The 18,850-nt window shown below is 40.3% G+C and overlaps 3 protein-coding genes across 9 annotated transcripts; 1 reads left to right on the top strand and 2 right to left on the bottom strand.

Annotated features, from left to right (window-relative positions):
- Window positions 1-988: 988 nt before the first annotated feature.
- unga (uracil DNA glycosylase a) lies at window positions 989-6,877 on the bottom strand. 2 transcript variants are annotated; one of them, XM_022198659.2, is made up of 7 exons: window positions 6,673-6,877; window positions 6,172-6,372; window positions 5,994-6,089; window positions 4,672-4,769; window positions 2,697-2,785; window positions 2,419-2,597; window positions 989-1,615 (listed from the first exon to the last, which is right to left on the bottom strand). In XM_022198659.2, the coding sequence occupies exons 1-7, from the start codon at window positions 6,769-6,771 to the stop codon at window positions 1,475-1,477; spliced, it is 903 nt and encodes a 300-aa protein (XP_022054351.2). In that variant the 5' UTR covers window positions 6,772-6,877; the 3' UTR covers window positions 989-1,474. The 2 variants fall into 2 exon arrangements, with proteins under 2 accessions (XP_022054351.2, XP_022054340.2); XM_022198648.2 differs by lacking the exon at window positions 6,673-6,877 and having other exon boundaries at window positions 6,172-6,490.
- Window positions 6,263-10,875, top strand: alkbh2 (alkB homolog 2, alpha-ketoglutarate dependent dioxygenase). 5 transcript variants are annotated; one of them, XM_022198681.2, is made up of 5 exons: window positions 6,285-6,410; window positions 6,492-6,577; window positions 8,217-8,505; window positions 8,587-8,785; window positions 8,859-10,875. In XM_022198681.2, the coding sequence occupies exons 3-5, from the start codon at window positions 8,220-8,222 to the stop codon at window positions 9,166-9,168; spliced, it is 795 nt and encodes a 264-aa protein (XP_022054373.1). In that variant the 5' UTR covers window positions 6,285-6,410; window positions 6,492-6,577; window positions 8,217-8,219; the 3' UTR covers window positions 9,169-10,875. The 5 variants fall into 5 exon arrangements, with proteins under 5 accessions (XP_022054391.1, XP_022054363.1, XP_022054373.1 ...); XM_022198699.2 differs by lacking the exon at window positions 6,492-6,577 and having other exon boundaries at window positions 6,263-6,410; window positions 8,220-8,505; XM_022198671.2 differs by lacking the exon at window positions 6,492-6,577 and having other exon boundaries at window positions 6,283-6,410.
- usp30 (ubiquitin specific peptidase 30) lies at window positions 10,874-17,571 on the bottom strand. 2 transcript variants are annotated; one of them, XM_022198632.2, is made up of 13 exons: window positions 17,409-17,571; window positions 15,412-15,521; window positions 14,967-15,140; window positions 14,766-14,869; window positions 14,576-14,674; window positions 14,321-14,366; window positions 14,141-14,235; window positions 14,004-14,063; window positions 13,807-13,893; window positions 13,561-13,641; window positions 13,213-13,435; window positions 13,008-13,116; window positions 10,874-12,313 (listed from the first exon to the last, which is right to left on the bottom strand). In XM_022198632.2, exons 1-13 carry the CDS (start codon window positions 17,477-17,479, stop codon window positions 12,061-12,063), a joined length of 1,512 nt encoding a protein of 503 aa, XP_022054324.1. In that variant the 5' UTR covers window positions 17,480-17,571; the 3' UTR covers window positions 10,874-12,060. The 2 variants fall into 2 exon arrangements, with proteins under 2 accessions (XP_022054324.1, XP_022054316.1); XM_022198624.2 differs by lacking the exon at window positions 17,409-17,571 and adding an exon at window positions 17,136-17,343.
- Between the last annotated feature and the right edge of the window lie 1,279 nt (window positions 17,572-18,850).

Below are 18,850 nucleotides of genomic sequence, written 5' to 3'. Positions count from 1 at the left end.
CTAAGAAGAAGAAGAAGGATAACAGTAACAATAGGCTGAATAGATCAACACGGAATGCCCTTTTAAGAAATATTAAATACCCAAAAACCACATAAATACATAAAACTAGATGAGCCCTCAGTAGAGGGCAGAACCACGCCCTCTGCTGGCGAAAACCCTGTCCTCCCTATACAACTGATGCAATATGTATCAATTTTGATCATCATATGTATCTCCTTCCCTACTTGATCTGCAACTCCACAACTGAGCAGGGGACCTTAGACTGATCTTCAGTGCCAAGTTTGATTATCCTGACTTCAGCGGTTGCAGAGATATCGGACCATCCATCCATCCATCCATCCATCCATCCATACATCCATACATCCATACATACATACATACATACATACCCAGCCAGATACCGCTCCGAATGCAATAACCCCGCCGACGTACCCGTCGGGCGTGGTTAACAATAAAACAGTGGGAAGGCTAGCTAGCCTTAATTTGTGTGTCAACGGTCAAAGCATAGATAGTAAAAACTGTAAATTGTACTGCATTACACAGGTCAGTATACAATACAGTAAACTGAAATGGAAAATATTAAATGAATACTTTTCAGGATATATAGGGCATAAATAATCTGCCTGCATCAAAGTTATCGTTGTATATTACAGTGACTAAGTCTTGTTTTAGCAAACTTTCAGAGAGGCATCTGGCTGCAGACCTCCACTGAACTTTCAAGATGTAGAGCTAACCTTTCAGTGCATTTTCTTTCTCTTGTTCTTTTTTTGTTTGCCGCTCTTTGTCCACTTAATTGCCCCTCGGGGGTATAGAAAGTTTTTTCTGGCTCTGAAAGTGTTGGTACATGCCCAGATTCAGTAGTGAAGTACCTAGGCACAATCATGAGGTATCTTTACTTGGCATTTCATTTTCCTGCGACTCTATACTTTGACTCAACTACATTTCAGGAGAAACACTTTGTAGACAATGTCTGAAGTGGCTTTTCAGATTAAGAGTTTTAAAAAGATGATTTATTTTTTATTTTATTTTATTTACATTTTCTGCAAAGGCAATTCAGTGAATTCAAATTCACAAAGGTGAGGATGAAACAACTTTCAGCAGAGGAATGTGTGGAGAACCTACTACACTATAGATTAGCAGAACCACATGAGACATTCAGAAACAACGGTCAGAATGTAGAACCACTTTAATGGACCCAACATTTCGGTAAAAAAGTAAAAAAAGGAAACTTCAATGTGCAAAGTAAAAAGGCCTATAGTGTACAAAAACATATTTACAACAGGGAAACTGCATTACCACAGTAAGTTTGAGGGGAAAAACGGCTTTCAAGATTATTTGTATAGAACAAACTGCCAACACGAACGCTTTCATGAAGAAACACTAAGCGTAGAACTGTTGAGAACAGCAGAAAGAAAAGCTTATGGGTGGGTTTTGGTCAGTGGCAGGTGCTAGAAAAGCAAACATGCATAACAACTCAAAGATCCTTCCAGTCGATAGGAGACTTTCCAGATTTCTTTAGCAGCTCGTTGGCCTTTGAGAAATGGCTGCAGCCAAAAAAACCCCGATGAGCAGACAGTGGAGAAGGATGCACAGTCTGCAGGACGTGGTGGCGTTTCTGAAAACAGAGGAAAACTTGTTATAAAGCTTACACTGAAAGTTTTTAGTGATTAAGGATTTAAAATTGCAAAGTGCCACACCATCAACACAATGCTGGAAATAAACAAACACAGGCCTGTCTTACAGTTACACAGTTACAAGTACAAAGACTATCACAACAAACCTGTCAAAAAGATTCAAAGGGACACAATAGATCAAGCCATTCACTGTCACAACAATGTGTAAATGTGATCATGGGAGGCACAGAACTGATGTTATTCTGAGGGAAGTCAATTTTCAGGACATTCTAGTGGTTTTGGATACAATTTTTACCCCACCTGCTGGAGCAAAAATGCAATTTTCCCCACTGTGGGTGTAATAAAGGGTTATCTTATGTTACCTGTTTTAAAGAGGGAAATGTACAGCAAAGAAAATGATCTGTAAGGAAGTCGTAGTAGTTGTAGTTTTCCTAACCAACAGCCCTCTGATAGGCTGTGGATATGACCTACAGTAACCCCTCAGCAGGAAACCTCATTCCAGCAGCTTTAGACAGAAAACATGTCCCAGTATGTCAGTTTCTGTAGCCAATAGGGAAATTGCAAATCAGTCGTTTTAGGTGGTTACTGTCAGCTTTTAGAAGTGCATTTCTGCTTTGGGATTTGCTAAAGATTGTTTCAAAGCACAGTTTTACTCTCTAAGTGGTGAGGTCTGGATGTGAACAATTTATATTAGAATGTATACATTTCAGAAAAAGTAGGCTGTGAATTAACCAGTGTGCTCGAGCCCATTATTCTACTCTGAAATCCAACAGTGCAGACCCACCCTGTTTATAGCAGCTCCTTTCTTCTGAGCGTACGACCCCCACAGCATGAAGACCAGGCCCTCCAGGTTGTTGCTGAGCCACTGAACCACAGCGTCAGTGAAGGCCTCCCAGCCTCGGTCTTTGTGGGAGTTGGCCTGGTGTGCTCGGACAGTCAGCACGGCGTTGAGCAGCAGCACACCTGGAGAGCGAGGTCACAGATGGAGGTCACAGATGGAGCTCTCTGGTTGTTTTACTGTGTGTAAACATTCAGCAGACAACTGTATTTTTAAAATAGTACCTTGTTTGGCCCACCCAGTCAGATCTCCATGTCCAGGGTGCTGAAAGCCTTCAATGTCAGAGACCAGTTCTTTGTACATGTTCTCCAAACTGGGAATGAAAAGGATCAAAGATGTGATAATCATGGCAAAAGACTGACTTAACAACTGATTATATACACACGTGGACAAAATTGTTGGTACCCCTCAGTTAAAGAAGGAAAAACCCACAATTCTCACTGAAATCACTTGAAACTCACAAAAGTAACAATAAATAAAAATTTATTGAAAATTAAATAATCAAAAACAGCCATCACTTTTGAATTGTTGATTAACATAATTATTTAAAAAAACAAACTAATGAAACAGGCCTGGACAAAAATGATGGTACCTCTATAAAAGATTGAAAACTATTTGACCAGAGTGACATGATTAACTCAGGTGTGTCATTTAATTGACATCACAGGTGTTTCCAAACTCATAATCAGTCAGTCTGCCTATTTAAAGGGAGACAAGTAGTCACCCTGCTGTTTGGTGAAAAGGTGTGTACCACACTGAACATGGACAACAGAAAGCGAAGGAGAGAATTGTCCCAGGACATCCGAAAAAAAATTATAGACAAACATCTTAAAGGTAAAGGCTATAAGACCATCTCTAAACAGCTTGAAGTTCCTGTGACAACAGTGGCTCATATTATTCAGAAGTTCAAGACCCACGGGACAGTAGCCAACCTCCCTGGACGTGGCCGCAAGAGGAAAATTGATGACAAATTGAAGAGACGGATCGTTGGAATTGTATCCAAAGAGCCCAGAGCAACCTCCAAAGAAATTAAAGGTGAACTCCAAGGCCAAGGTACATCAGTGTCAGATCGCACCATTCGTCGTTGTTTGAGCCAAAGTGGACTTCATGGGAGACGACCAAGGAGGACACCACTGCTGAAAAAAACTCATAAAAAAGCCAGACTGGAATTTGCAAAAATGCATGTTGACAAGCCACAAAGCTTCTGGGAGAATGTCCTTTGGACAGATGAGACCAAACTGGAGCTTTTTGGTAAGGCACATCAACTCTATGTTCATAGACTCAAAAACCAAGCATACAAAGAAAAGAACACTGTCCCTACGGTGAAACATGGAGGAGGCTCAGTAATGTTTTGGGGCTGCTTTGCTGCATCTGGCACAGGGTGTCTTGAAAGTGTGCAAGGTACGATGAAATCTGAAGACTATCAAGGCATTCTGGAGAGAAATGTGCTGCCTGGTGTCAGAAAGCTTGGTCTCAGTCGCAGGTCATGGGTCTTCCAACAGGACAACGATCCAAAACACACAGCCAAAAACACCCAAGAATGGCTGAGAGAAAAGCGTTGGACTATTCTAAAGTGGCCTTCTATGAGCCCAGATCTGAATCCCATTGAACATATGTGGAAGGAGCTGAAACATGCCATTTGGAGAAGACACCCATCAAACCTGAGACAACTGGAGCTGTTTGCTCATGAGGAGTGGGCCAAAATACCTGTTGACAGCTGCAGAACGCTCATTGACAAATACAGAAATCGTTTAATTGCAGTGATTGCCTCAAAAGGTTGTGCAACAAAATATTAAGTTATGGGTACCATCATTTTTGTCCAGCCCTATTTCATTAGTTTGTTTTTTTAAATAATTATGTTAATCAACAATTCAAAAGTGATGGCTGATTTTGATTATTTAATTTTCAATAAATTTTTATTTATTGTTACTTTTGTGAGTTTCAAGTGATTTCAGTGAGAATTGTGGGTTTTTCCTTCTTTAACTGAGGGGTACCAACAATTTTGTCCACGTGTGTATTATATCCTTTTAGTCCTGGATTCATATCACCTTCCCTGAGCTCCGGTTTGCATAACAACTACATGTTTCTGTGCAGAGATGGTCATGATCCCAGCTGGTAAATACTCTGTGTTCACAATGCAATCAAATGGAAAGGATTCATTCACACTCTTCTATCGGAGACACTGAAAACGCTTCAAACCTGGGAGGAGGATTCACTGGTCTTTTGACACTGAAGCACAATCCATGAGCCTGGTTTGGTCCATGATAGGGATCCTGGCCTAGAATCACCACTTTGACCTGGAATTAGAAAGATTAAGAGCTAACTGAGATAATACACTTGATTTTTAGAGAAAGAGGACATCTATACAGCACATAGTCCTGCACTACTAACCCAGACCTTGTACAGAGCAACAAGCAACACTTTAAGAAGACAGAAAGAACATCAAAGTATTTTCAGTGGTTTCACAGTTTTGAACAGACTCTTGTCATATTTTAACACTGATATTCTCAGTTCAGCTGCACGGTAGTCTTCCATGTGTTGTCCTCCACTTCTGTCACTCACACAGATGTTAGTCAGGACAACGAAGGGATGTCTTTAGCAACGCAAGTAAAGTGGATTCAGCTATTACTATTCAACTGGCTTCACTGGAGATCTATAAACAGATTAACAGATTACAAGAAAAACTGGGCCCTGTAGCTCAGGATCACTTTGCATGTTTCTGGTCTGTTGTTGGTGAATTCTACACTTCACTTCTGAATTTTGCTCATGCAGGAAAAGAAATGGCAGAAATTTGTTCCAAACATTCCTTTAAAATATTCAAACATAGGAATCCTTACGATGCTCAATACATTTCCTTAAACTATAGGCTTCCTTTTTAAAACGCATATAGATAGATATATGCTTAAGTGACCAAATTTATAGGGCAGTTAAATCATAACAGACTACAACTTCACCTCACCAGTCATTTAGATCAATACAACGTTTTTACTTAAGCGTACAATTAACTTTATTTAACTAGATTTTGCTCTCACTTGCAGTGCAACCTACAGCAAATATTTATAAGAAACGCGTTGATTACAGTCAACTCATTTGGAATAGATAGGCCTATGACATGTCACAATTACAGAGATTATAATTTAACTAGAATTTTGTTATAATTTCTGAAAACACCTTGAACATAATCTAGCATGGTATATTTCTGTTTTATTTACAGCTGAAAAATATAGAATGCGACTTGTTATTGGCAAATACTGACTGAATGTTATAAGATTCGGGGGGAAACTGTGAGTAGGATCTCTCTTCATTTGATTGAGCTCATAAACTTTTAAAAGAGAAATGTTAAAAACGCTCACTTCAAGCAGGGGCTCTGGATTTAAGGGGTCCTGTCCTCTAAGTGCATGCTTTGACCACTTGTTGCACTTAAAACCACAACTTCCGGTAACACATGCAGACATGCTCAGTATTAACAGCTTTACATGTGATTTGTGGACAGGAAAAGAGCAGGGTGCTGTCAAACTCACATCTCTAATGTCACACATCTGTGTCCAGGTGAACACCTGTTCAGCAGGTGGGTACACGGTGCCCCGCTTCCTCTCGTCAGAAACAAAGTTCATCAGCTGTGGCAGAGAAATTTAAAGTTATTAAAACTGTTCACAACAACACAGACACCATGTGCACTGCGCAGACTCCTCCTCTCACTTGTTTGAAGTACGGTTTGCTGAACTCCGCCGACAGTCCCTTCCTCCAGCTCTCCCCGATCCCCGGCGGTGTCTGAGCCGAGGAGAGCCTCTCCAGCGCGGCTCTCTTGTTGCGGGCGATCCGGTCCAGCTGCTCCGGGGACAGAGGCGTTGGAGGCGGGCTGCGGGGCTCCGGCTCCCCCGCACAGGGCTTCTGCTTTTTCTGCACAATTTTAATGTATTGAGCAAAACACAGGGCAGGTAAGAGACGAACAGAAACTGGCTGTAGAAAGCGTCGACAGAGTGGCGCAAACATCTTCGTTTTGTGCAACAACATTACAGAACGCAGCGGTGCCTTGAACGCAGCTTCGATAACGAGTCCCGGGAAAAGACAAACCTCTCCGTGTTTGAAGCTCTAAAAGTGAACTGTAAGTGTTTTTAAATGTAAAAAAAACGCCGTGTTTTAGCATAACAAGCTACACGTGTGTGTAAAGTTGAGTTGCCACTAAGAAATAAGGCTCACCGGCTCTTTGGCATCCTCCTCGGGTTCATTTAACTCTGCAGAAGTCCTTTTTTTAGACACCGACGAGAAAAATGAATGAATAGTTTTCTGTCCAATCATTCTGCTGAAAAACACTTTGACGGCGAGCTGTTGCAAACTCAGTGAGTTAACTATTTTTGTCTGAAACTAGCTTAAATCTGCAGCAGACTCCTCAGAAATCCAAACTTCTCCCGGCAGAGTTAAAACGTTTGGCGCCTAAACGGTGACGGAAGCAGCGTTATGTTAATGAGTTGAGCGCTGTTCAGGAGCAGCAGCTGAACGATGTTCTCTGTTGTTAGTTAAAGAAACAGCACCGAGCTTCCACGCCACACTAATACATAATCATCCCACATTCAAAACAACACAGATTTGACTTTATTTTTGACGTTTTCTCTGTTGTTTATCCGTCATTTTTCAAAGAAATCAAACAAAAAGGCTTGACTCATAGTCTGAAACTAATAGTCTGCCATCTTGGTAATCAAGTAAACATTTGAGTGTTGTTTAAGGCAGAGGTGCTCAATAGTTTTGTTCTAGGTTCTGAGATGTGATAATTTGCTGCTTGGCTTTGTCTTCTATGATAATAATTTATCATCTGTATGTTTTGAACAACACTTGTGAAGCTCATTGAGTGTGTGAAGGGCATAAATCGAGGATGAGTTAATAATAAAGGCAATTCTTAATTGCAGCCCTCCCTTTCATTTGGTAATTATACAACATATAATAATATAATAACTTCATTTAAGCAAAACCTTTAAAAACAAGGGTTTACAGGGTGCTTCGGCAAACATGACCACAAAGGTAAGATATCCAGAGAAGAATTTATAACAGCTAAGATGCATAAAGCATATTTTAAACAACAGCCTGCAGCAGAGAAACAAGATTGAGGAGACCCATGCAGCTCCAGAAACAGAAATACCTGCTGAGATATACAGGGAGAGAGGACAGAGAGGACGATACACAACCTGCAGGATACATAAAACATGAACGATGCAATTCAAGACCCACATTAAAGATAGTTTCCCCCCCAGTTTATTTAAAAATCAGTGTTAAAGTTCCTCTCTGGTATCAGATTAAGCCCCTGAAAACTCGTCTGTGTATGAAAGTAACATATTTTGAAGTGTTTTCCCATAAAATTAATACCTTCCGACCTTAAGATGACGTACATATAACTCTACACTGTTGTTTCCTCTAAAATGTGCAGATCTCTCGCTCTCTGTACACTTCTCTCCACTGGCAGCTGCTCGAGCCCACCAGCAATTCGTCAAGGTTACACAGTTGCGAGTTGTAATGTTGGACTAATTCAGTCATACACGTTCAAAGCAGAAAGTGATTCTGAAGAATGATGATGACAGAGAAAGCTGCACTCTGCATGCTGACAGGATTGGCTCTTTAATATGAAACCACAGAAGTGTGAATCTGTGTTTTTTTTTTAAAGAGGAAGTACTCCTGATCTATTTTCTTGCCTATAAGAAACCAGTAAAGGTATAAAGGTAAAATATAATGTTTGATTCTTTTACTACCGACAGCAGATGGCTGCAATGGAAAACTTTGTGATGGGAGAACAGAGTAAACGCTCTTGTTCCACTGATGTCCAAAGAAGTCCAAGGAAGAAGATTAAAGTGGAGATAAGTGAGAGGATGAAGGAAGAGGATCCTGAGGAAGACGAGGATGCAATTTTAGCAGAGTTCGCTCATCCCGTTCCCTGGAGAAAAATCGAGGCAGACAGACTGGACTGTGATTATGCACAGCTCTTCTCTAAACAGGAAGCAGACCAGCTTTTCAGACAGCTGGAGGAGGAGGTGGTCTACTCAACAGGTACAACATCAACACTTCCTCTGTGAAGTTATGTCCAGAAGTTGCAGTTTAGTTGAACAACTGCTGCTGATTTTGTTTCAGGAGAGGCAGCAAAGGTGCAGGTGTTTGGAAAAGTGCACGATATACCGAGAAAGCAGGCAACATATGGAGATGAGGGTCTAACTTACACTTATTCCGGGGTGAAACATTCGGCCCGCCCATGGACTCCAACACTGGAACACATTCGGGATGCTGTGACCAGAACAACAGGATGGACATTCAATTTCGTCTTGATCAACAGGTGAGAAACTACTAACAGAAGCTGTAAATCTCACAGCCTGAGATAAGATTTACTTTTGAAAGTCTTCCTTCAGGTACAAAGACGGCCAGGACCACATGGGTGAGCATCGGGATGACGAGAGGGAGCTGGACCCGATTTCTCCCATCGCCTCGGTCTCTTTCGGAGCAGCTCGAGACTTCATCTTCAGACACAGAGATGCTCGAGGGAAGCAGAGCAGCCAACAGATTGAACCCGTGAAGCTGGAGCTCGCTCATGGAAGCCTGCTGCTCATGAACCCGCCGACCAACACCTTCTGGTACCACAGTCTTCCTGTTCGCAAGAAGGTCCTCTCGCCTCGCATCAACCTCACCTTTAGACGCATCCTGCAGGGCAGCAAGAAATGAGAACAAGCCGAGTGTACATTGTGGGCTGGACCAGATGAACTGCTGCCCAAGGAACACTAAGAGACACTAATGGAGCTTCAGTTTAGTCTTGTCAGAAGTCCTCTGGCACGTCAAGTAATCTCAGATCTAAAGTGTGTTTGTTAATGTTGCAGCTGAATCTGACATATTAAATAGGAGCATAAGGTGAGATAAGTGTTGACTGTCAACACATTTTTCACCATGTAAGCTCATTTAAGCAAGTTTTCTTTTTTATATAGCAGCTGGCAACCTTAATAAAAACCTCATTCCATCACAAATCATCACATTTTTAGAAGTATTTCTGCTTGACCTTCTCTGATTTGCCTGAAATTTTTAAAAGCATAAAATATGGATATTTATAAAGATACTTGTGTAAGTTTAGGTAAATATATCAAACACCTTCAGAGGTTTTTCCTTTTTTTAAAATTCCCATTGACCTACTGTCAGCACGCTTTTCCACACATTGAAATTTGAGGCTAGGTTTGAAGGACAATATCTCAGCAACTTTTGAAAATAAAAGCCTTGACTTTTTAGGGTTATTTCACAACGTGCCATTGATTCGGAATATGCAACATGTAGATTTGAAGCATAACAAAAAAACCATAATGCAAAGCTCAATTAGTGATATTTCTTGAACCATATGTGGCTTTATGTCCCAATAACAAAACAAAACATATGGATAATTTTAATGTGAAATACTTAATTACAAAAATTAAAAAAAAAAAAATAGGTTGTTGGTGTAACAAATATTGCCAGATAGCTTAATCTAAGTAGAGGATAGTTCTGGAGTTTCAAAATGGTTCGGCAGTATAACTAAGAAATACTTTTAAAAATTAAATCGGGAAATTACAGTAAAAATTTCATGCTTTCATCCAAACATAGCTTCAAAATTTAATGTGCAAAAAAAAGAAAAATGTGCTGAAAGTAGGTGGACAGTTTAGGAGGAAAAAATGATCTTAGAAAGCATTTGATACATCAAACTAAAATTTTAAAGATACCATTTTAAATATTCATATTTTATTGTGGAAAAAAAATCACACAAATCAGAGATGGGCAAGCAGAAGGAGCCTGATGATCTGAGATGGAAAATCCACTGAAAACCTCAATCTCATTGAGTATCTTACATTGCTGGTTCTCATTCAGTGTCACCTAATGAGACGACATTCAATGACTTGTGACAGAGCAGTTAAATGAAGTCGTTAACCTGTGTGGTGCTGGAAGGACAGTTGAAATAACAGTGAAAGACGTCTCTTCTTTGAATTACTCAGTAGATTATGTGCTTGGTGGAAACCCTGCTGGGTTTAACATGAAGCTGAAGAAGGCTGCTGATCTATTCATTTATTCATGTCAACTTCGTAGGATTTCAACAAGAAATCACCATCAAAGTTCTTTTTCTGGCCTTGGAAATAGTTTGATACACTGATCTTAAGTCAATGTCTAATTCTATCCTTTCCTAGAGCTTTAAAAACTCTCAAGATTTTTTAAGTGGGTGGAATTTTCAAAGTCCACATTTTGGCAGTTTCTGCATTTAGCAATCCTTTATTTATTGTTTTGAAAAATGTTCTGCTTGTGAGAGTCAGTGTTTTTGTCAAGGCTTCAGGTAGTTTGCGTTTGATTCACCGACATCCTCTGCTGTCTTAAAAGCAGCAAATTCTTATCTTGCTTTAATAAACAAAAACTCTAAAAGTTCACATTTGCATGTTCTTTATTACCTGAAAACAATCACCGTGACAGACTGTACACAAATACACACAATCTCACATGAATATACATCAGTGCAAACTGCAAACATTAAGGGGTTTTGCACCGGAACATTTCTCGTTTTGACTTAGTTGGTTCAGTAGGAAACGGCAGTTCTCAGTTACACAGAATTAAAAAACAATCCGTATAACCTGCTCAGAAACTTGCAGTTATACTTCAGCTTTAACTGAGGGCAGATCACTGTTAATCTGTGACACACCCACACAAAGCCAAATGTCTATGATGCGCCATATTTTCAGGAAGAGTCCCAATGGGACGCTCACATTATTGGTAGCACTCGTGGTTTCAGGAGTTAAAAATCTCAACACATGGCACTTGATCCTCAACTGTTCATCTCTGCAAATCACAACGGTGTAAAGATGATTGGAAACAGCTAAACGTCAAATTCAACAGCTGAGCCGAGTCGATCGAAACATTAATTCCACTACAGATCAGGAACACTGCTGGGAATGATGAGGCAAGTTAGATTGGACAACAGAGAGCCAGAGTTAAGGGAGATTCTACCTACCTGACTTTTCATATGCAACAACTCCAAAATAACATCTCTGATAAGTCCTAATCCACTACTTTTGTCTGAGGCTGTGGACAAAATAACAGGAACACCTTGAAGTATATCGCATACAAATGCAACACTTGAAACTACAGCATCATTAAAATGCTACTGAATGAGTGAACACCTCTGACTGCCTCATGAAAAGTAACATAAGCATCATGAACAACGTACTGCAGGGCTATTACCTTAGCGTGCACTATACAATGTCAGGTGTTCCTGTTTCTTTGTCCCGTAGAAGTCAAAATGTTACATGACAGAATTTTAAACGTGTCAAAACAAAGTAGCTTACATGATCAAAGATATCTGACTAAAGTCCTGCAGGTCCATTATCTTTGGAATTAACAGCCTCCTGTTCTGATCAGAGCAGCAAGTAAAGAGTCCAGAACACATCAAACTGTGACCCTCAACAATGTGCTGTGACCCATGATGCAAAAATATTAATAGATCTGATGGCTTTCCTCTCTGCTGTCATCGTCACAGAGCCACCTGTTGGTAACTGGCACATCAAGTGTAACAGTTTGACTGGAAAGACAGACACCAGTCTGACTGTGAGCTTCTGGTTATTCCTCTGAGCACAGGCCGAGGTTGAGCCTTCGAACTCTCTCGTAGAAAAGCATATACGCGTTGGAAGACAGCACCTCGTGCAGGCTGGCTTTGCGTACCGAATCATCCGACACCCACAGCCACTGGGAGCTGAAGGGTGAGGAGCTGCGAGGCGAGGGAGGGCTGCGGCGGTACGTGACGAAATGTCCTGAGTGCATGTCTCCGTGGTGAACCAGCACAGCCGTGAGCTGGAAAAGGTATTCTGTAGAGCTGGAAGGAAAAATACTGGGATTAAAAGACAATACTGGTGACCGATTGTGCCTTTTATGAAGTCATCTTTATGTGTTTGTTCTTGATACATTTATTCAATTTCTTCCATTAATTTCCCACCCATGATGGGTTTTTAGGAAGTACTTTGACTGTTTCCCGTTTCCTTTCTTCAAGCTTTAAATGCTTAACACTGATACTGGTCTGCCTTTTACCCTTTAAACTGTGAAGCCCATTTGGAAACAAGTTACTCTTCAATAAAAAGGCTCAGATCATTAGATTTGTTAGACACTGTTCCAGCTCAGCATTGAATTAGACGTAGAGACAGCACTTAGTGAACGTGTGAAAATATTTAGTCTATGACCTGATTTTTGAAAAAAAAAAAAAATGCCATTGTAACTATTAAACTGCAATAGAAATAAATTGTCACCAATATTTTTCTTTAATTGTGATCTTAATATTGATCAAAATAAACATAATTATCATTTTGTCCATACACCCCTTTACATTAATAGTCACTTAAAATGCCAGCCTCATGCGTGAATAAACACTCTGAGTCAAAACATTTCCAGATGGTTTTCGGCACAGCAAAAGTGTGAACTAAGTGCGATCAGATTAACATAAAGGCAGCAGACAAGAGATACTTTAATTTATCTTCTGTTCTTGACTTCCACATCACTGAACAGCTTTAGTTCACCTGTAGTCACATGTGAGGCTGAGCTGAGGATTCACACCAGGAGAGTGAAGAAATACAGACGAACAGGTCCCGTTGGAAAAAGGTTTGTTGTTGTTATGATGCTCTGAATCTGTCAAAGAAAAGACACCAAAAGACTGAAGCGTGACAAAGAAGCAAGCTGAATTCAAAGTAGAATGAGATGACAGGTTTAGAAAACCCAACAAACCGGTGCCATTAGCAGTCGGCTTCTCCGTGGAATCGTCTAAATTTTCGGCCTTTATGGCTTTCGGAGCACATTTGATCCGCTGACTCCTCAGTGTGGAGCTGTTGTGTTTGTAGAGGTCCATTGACAGATACTCTGTGAACTGCACATGCTCCTGCCGTTTGATGGGGGTTCCTTCACTGGACCATGTCAGTCTTTGTAAATGGATGCAGAGGCACTGAGGGAGCTAACAGACAGAGTTTTTTTTTTTAACTGAAGTTGGGTTAAAAACAACAAGCTTTAGCTGTGTACAGGTTTTCTAACAAGCAGCTGTTAATATTTAGCTGACAGTGACATGGTGAATACAGTTACCTTTCCTAGTTTTAGCTGTTTAACAAATGTTGTCCTCTGGCTTTCCAGAACTTGCCCGTTTATTGTGGTCCCTTGTTGAAGCTGAAGAGAAATAATCCACCACAGAGATGAAAGAAAAACAGAAAAAATATATCAAGAAAATTTGTCTAAAACAAAACAGCATGTTTCTAGTTTTGATTTTCAGTAAATCATTCAACAAAATATCCTCCATAAATGAACAAGACACTGACTCTGTGCTAAATGTACCTTGGTGCAGTTTTCACACTCCACTTCTTTGATGGTTTCTGAGGAGATAAAATGCTGAAGACACTGATCTAAAGAGATAGGCCGGCCCTGAGAACAAATACAGATGAGATTACAATAAACACAATGTCAAAATAATATTTTAAATAGAGACACTGTAATAGTAATAGTGCTCATGTGCTTCTAACATATTTGCTTACCCACTGAGGTAAAGGAATGGACAGGGACAGGCTCTCGAATGAGTCATATCGTACTGGACTCTAAAAAAAACGAAGTGAAGGTCAAACAACATAAACTAACTCGCTATTCACTTCCCTGACAAAACAAAAAAGCTCACTTGTAGTTCACAGCGCTTGCAGGACATGTTGCTTGTTAAACGGCCGTGGAAAGGATGCTGAAACTTCCACGGACATGGTATCGGATGAAGAGGAGCTGCCAAAAAAAAACAGAATACCACAAATGAAACACACACTTCTTTGTAGTTTTATCAAGATCTGTGATTTGTTTGCCATCTTACCTCGACTTCTGCAGGTCACAGTTTTGTCATCTTGATCGGGGAGACTCTGTTTTAAAATAAAGATATACACAAAAAAATAGCTAGATTTAATACTGTCCACGTTCTGAGATTGACGTTTTAGATTCAAATGATGCCAAAACTCCAGACTACACACGAGCTAAACTGAACTACAAAGGACATAGAGCAGCATGCAAGAGAGATCTGAGTGCATTTTGCAGATTTGGGGATAATCCACGCAGGGGGATGACAACTTGCCTCGAGGGATTGCACATCAAACAAATGAGTGACTTTGGGCTGACGATCCCGCTCCTCCTCCAGAGAAGATGTGAGAACATGGAAAAGTTCGTGTGCATCCTGAGAGGGGATAAACCACACAGCAGGACTAATAAAACACTGCATCCTACGATACATGTGGCAAAAACACTCAACAGCATAACCTGCTAACCTGCTCTTCAAATGAGCTGATGTGCCAGCGGTACAGTCTGAGAACATCCAGGAGGCATCCCGCATCGAGCACATCTTCCTCTCCAGGCTCGTCACTGGACAGAGCTGTCAGTGCAGAAACAGCATCCATGTGAAAGACATGAACAAACACAGCACGTCCATGGCGCTCCAGTGATTTCTATGACAGACTGGTTTCATGTACCTTTGAGAAGCTGCAACAGTGTAGTGGACAGCTGGTTGTCTTTAGATGACTGGATTGTTGGTAAACCTGAAAACTTCTCCAGCCACCTGATGAAGGACGGACAAGCCGCCAAGCCCTGAAGCAAAGAGTTCAGGAAGCAGGTGTTGCCCAAGTTTAACAGGCCTGGAACCATACCTGCAGGGAAGCACGAGCTAATGTAAGTTACAGCGGTGTAACCAGAGTCCATGTATAATCCATATTAGGGATCAAGCAATTATCAGCATTTATCAGTATCGTTTCATTCAACAAATTTTAAAAATGTGCTTTTTTAGCTCTGGTACAGCTGTCTGACATTTCCACATATCCGCCGTCACCTTGATTACGAATAATCAATTTGACGTCAGCCCTGGGAAAAAAAACAATTGGTCGACTGCTAATCTGTGTATCACACTGCTGCACTTCTTACCTCTCTTTCTCTTCTTTCTCTCTGTAATTGGGCCCCACAAAACGTATACTCCGGCTGCGATGGCAGCAGTTATCCCACCAATGACACCCCAGTTTTTTATCATCTTGTTTCTGCAAGTAGACAACGCATTATAATGAAGCACAACTGGAGGGAAGTCAAACAGAAATGAATGCGTTTGTGCCTATTCATCACATCTAACAGCAGTCTCTGGGCTCTACAGTTAATGATAAGTAGGATTTTGGCTATGAGGTGTTGAAGAAATTTCACTCTTGGTCCTTCAAAGTTTGCTGTAATGGTGCGATTTTACTAGTATTACCGGTAATACGGTGGATTTACCGACACAGAGTATGGGTCTGCAAGGGTAAGTCGACCCAGAGCATTTTCAGGGCACACTTTTTATAGGAATGTCAGGGGATGGGTCAAAGGGTAGGGAGGCACTGTATGCAAATACAGAGGGTAAGACAAAAGGGACATCTCAGAGGATGGATAAAAGGGTTGGGGGTTGTAAGTAAATGTCACTTGAGGGTAAAAGAACAGAACAAAAGGGCAATTGGGTAACAGGAGGTAAGACGGGGGTATGGCAGACAGTAACAAAGGATGAGTCTGGTGACATGTAACAGTAGTGACAATATGTAGGCTATTTCTCCATCAGAGGTCAACATGATATATAATTAAAGGCAGCAGCATCTTTTCTGTGTGCTGGGTTTTTCCTGCAGAGAGGATTGCCTGGCAGTTTCCCAAACAGATTTCAGACAACGCCAAGTTCAAATCTCCAGCTCCAAAATGATGACAACTAAAACATTTTTAGAAAGCAATTACATTTTTAACCAGCTTTGTTAACTACAGTTCCCTTTCCTTAAATATAAAACATCTTTATTTACCAAATGGTCTGAAATAACAGGAAATAAGGCAGCAAAGATTATTTGCCTTTACTCTATGTGGAACTGCGGTACGTCGGAGACTGCAGAGAGGCAAAAAGCAATTTGTGATATGCAAAATCGGTATTGTAGCTCTGAAAACGCAAAAAGAGAGATATCACCATTTTTGTCATATGCAGAAGGCATTAAAACCAGGTCCTGATATACAGCTACTATACAGACTGAGCAAATCTGCACAAGATTGTCCTACAGCAGCTTAAGATTCTTTAAAACACAGGGTCTGGATTGTGAAAGTAAAAAAATAAAAAATAAAGTGAGGAAAAAAAACGAGATTCCACTACACATTTTTTCACTCGTAGCCCACATTAGACCAGGTCCAGATCAAACTCCAACATCTTTACACCTACAGAGAGGCTAAAGTCTCTTTAAACACAATTTCTGATTTATTATATTTAAGGAAAAGCAAAAAGGAGCGAATATATTCCTTTAAACCATGTGGATCGAAAGCTTTTTTTAAAACTATCTGTTCTAATTGCATCATTTCTACTACAAAGACAAAACAAAATGTAACACAATGCAAAATAAATGAATTACGCACTAACCCTGTGATCCAATTAGTGTGTCTACGGTAAAACGAGGGCACGACGCAGCCAGTATCAACATGACCCAGTGTGCTAGTGGTCCGGTTAGCAGGCTTCAAGTATTGGTTAACTTCAACATGTGCTGGATATATTCGAGCTTTCAGGGTTTCTAACTACCCCCACGTCTCCAGTGTGTAAACATCTCTCTGTCAACATCACACACTATACGTGAGAGCAGCTAGCTTTAGCGTCTGTGCTAACTTACCGACAAAGCCGAGGTCAGGCTGCCCTCCGCGCACTATGTCGCCTCCACAAGCAAACATCCAAACTGCTATGTTGAAATACACATAAAATCTCTCAATAATGTCCCCGCAAACCTCCGCTAGCAGGTTTAGTAAGAGACATTAAACCGGACTAAGTGTCTGCGCATGTTACTCTCCGATCCACGGCGGCTCCCTGACCCTCTTTCCTACCGTCTGTCGCTCTGCTCTACATATAAGTTGCAGCTGCTGCTGTTTCCCAGATTTAAAGGTTTTACCTGATTACGGGTCCAGTGCCAAGAAACTCCCCAACGAGCTTATCAGAGCTCTCTGGTCGGCACCACAACATCCTGTTGTCCCCCGGGTACTCTCGCCATCGGTGCCGTGTTTCAGGACGGACCCGCGGAGGAGCGCACTGTTGTGTTACACCGATAATGCTCCGACTACACAATGTTTGTGGCGCACATTTCAGAAAACATTAACAACATTCACTCTGTTTAACAACATTTACACTTCTGAAGAGGATGAATGACAACAAGTGAACCTTATTCACAACTAATACAAGTTTTCTTTACATTTTAAAGCGCGGTCTGAAACATTGCTACATGTATTTTGTTTTCATTAGAGTTGTTTGTTGTGTGCTTTTTTTGCAGTATACAAATAGAAACACAAAATCTGTTAACAAAAATAAGACTGTTCAGATATGTTCTTGTGCCAGATATAAACACGGTGCTTGAGAGAATAAAAAAAGATGTACGTAAAACCAAAGATTAGTACGTTAAAAAATAGACTACAAAAGTAAAAAGCTATTGCCACAATGATATTGAAGTAAAATAAAAACATAGATAAAATTGCACACGATAGTGAAATAAAATTTAAATATTGCAAAGTAAATGTAAACATTGCACACAAAATAGAAGTATTTCATGTAAAATTAAGTTATTTATTACTGAACAATTGACATTAATATTGTTTAGTGTTAAGTTTCCAAAGTGTCAGCTAATGGGATGTTGGGATTAACTTTAGTTCTTTATTTAGTCACAGTTCTTTTCATGTTTATGTGTAATGTGATATTTTGCTGACATTTTCAGATAAAGTAAAAAAAAAAAAACAAGTCTGCAGCTTGATTTATTTGGTCATTTTCATAGTCGAACTGGAGACAAATAAACAGTAGCTACAAAACATTATGTTAAGTAGATTATTTTTTGTCAAGTCATTGCAGCCAAGCCATAAAATCTGTTTTAAAAACACACCGTTTTCTGATTCGTTATGCAATTCAACTCACTTTGTTACCTTATTCGTATTCAATTCAACCTTAAAGTGATTGATCTATGTATTTATTTCATTTTGTTTCTTATATTTTTTCCCCTCATTTTTGTCTACTATAGATGTAGTTTTGTTTTATTTTCCACCCACCTGCCAAGCGTTTCGGTTTGCCACTGTTTTACAGATGTAACACAGATAAACTTGTATTATACAAACAAATGCACATCTAAACAAACGTGCATGTTTGCATGGTGGGTTTCCTTTAGGAGAATGACAGTACAAATCTAATGTGGTCCTGTACTTGGTGCCAACTGGATTAGATAAGAAGCAGACTGCTGATAAATATGAATCTACAGCTCAGGTTGCTCCATATTTGCATCATGAGGCTCAAATCTGAGTGAGTGGTGTCCGGTCAGTGATCAGGTGTGTGTGGCTGCTGATGGGTGGTGTGTTG

This window comes from Acanthochromis polyacanthus, chromosome 7, assembly GCF_021347895.1.
Source record: "Acanthochromis polyacanthus isolate Apoly-LR-REF ecotype Palm Island chromosome 7, KAUST_Apoly_ChrSc, whole genome shotgun sequence".
Taxonomy (NCBI): Eukaryota; Metazoa; Chordata; class Actinopteri; family Pomacentridae; genus Acanthochromis; species Acanthochromis polyacanthus.
The sequence above is the reverse complement of the archived record's forward strand: the minus strand, read 5'-3'. Positions and strand labels throughout refer to the sequence as shown.

What these genes read in the sequence shown, in the direction of transcription:
- unga (XM_022198648.2), bottom strand. Translation starts at nt 6,486, where the DNA reads ATGTTGTTGCACAAAACGAAGATGTTTGCGCCACTCTGTCGACGCTTT. An exon ending in GACTGGGTGGGCCAAACAAG is followed by an intron (nt 2,598 to 2,696) that starts GTACTATTTTAA and finishes CTCGCTCTCCAG; the next exon opens with GTGTGCTGCTGCTCAACGCC. An exon ending in AAGGAGCTGCTATAAACAGG is followed by an intron (nt 1,616 to 2,418) that starts GTGGGTCTGCAC and finishes CTCTGTTTTCAG; the next exon opens with AAACGCCACCACGTCCTGCA.
- alkbh2 (XM_022198699.2), top strand. Translation starts at nt 8,220, where the DNA reads ATGGCTGCAATGGAAAACTTTGTGATGGGAGAACAGAGTAAACGCTCT. An exon ending in GGAGGTGGTCTACTCAACAG is followed by an intron (nt 8,506 to 8,586) that starts GTACAACATCAA and finishes ATTTTGTTTCAG; the next exon opens with GAGAGGCAGCAAAGGTGCAG. An exon ending in AATTTCGTCTTGATCAACAG is followed by an intron (nt 8,786 to 8,858) that starts GTGAGAAACTAC and finishes GTCTTCCTTCAG; the next exon opens with GTACAAAGACGGCCAGGACC.
- usp30 (XM_022198632.2), bottom strand. Translation starts at nt 17,479, where the DNA reads ATGTTGTGGTGCCGACCAGAGAGCTCTGATAAGCTCGTTGGGGAGTTT. An exon ending in ACTGTTGCAGCTTCTCAAAG is followed by an intron (nt 14,870 to 14,966) that starts GTACATGAAACC and finishes CTGCACTGACAG; the next exon opens with CTCTGTCCAGTGACGAGCCT. An exon ending in TGTGACCTGCAGAAGTCGAG is followed by an intron (nt 14,236 to 14,320) that starts GTAAGATGGCAA and finishes TTTTTTTGGCAG; the next exon opens with CTCCTCTTCATCCGATACCA.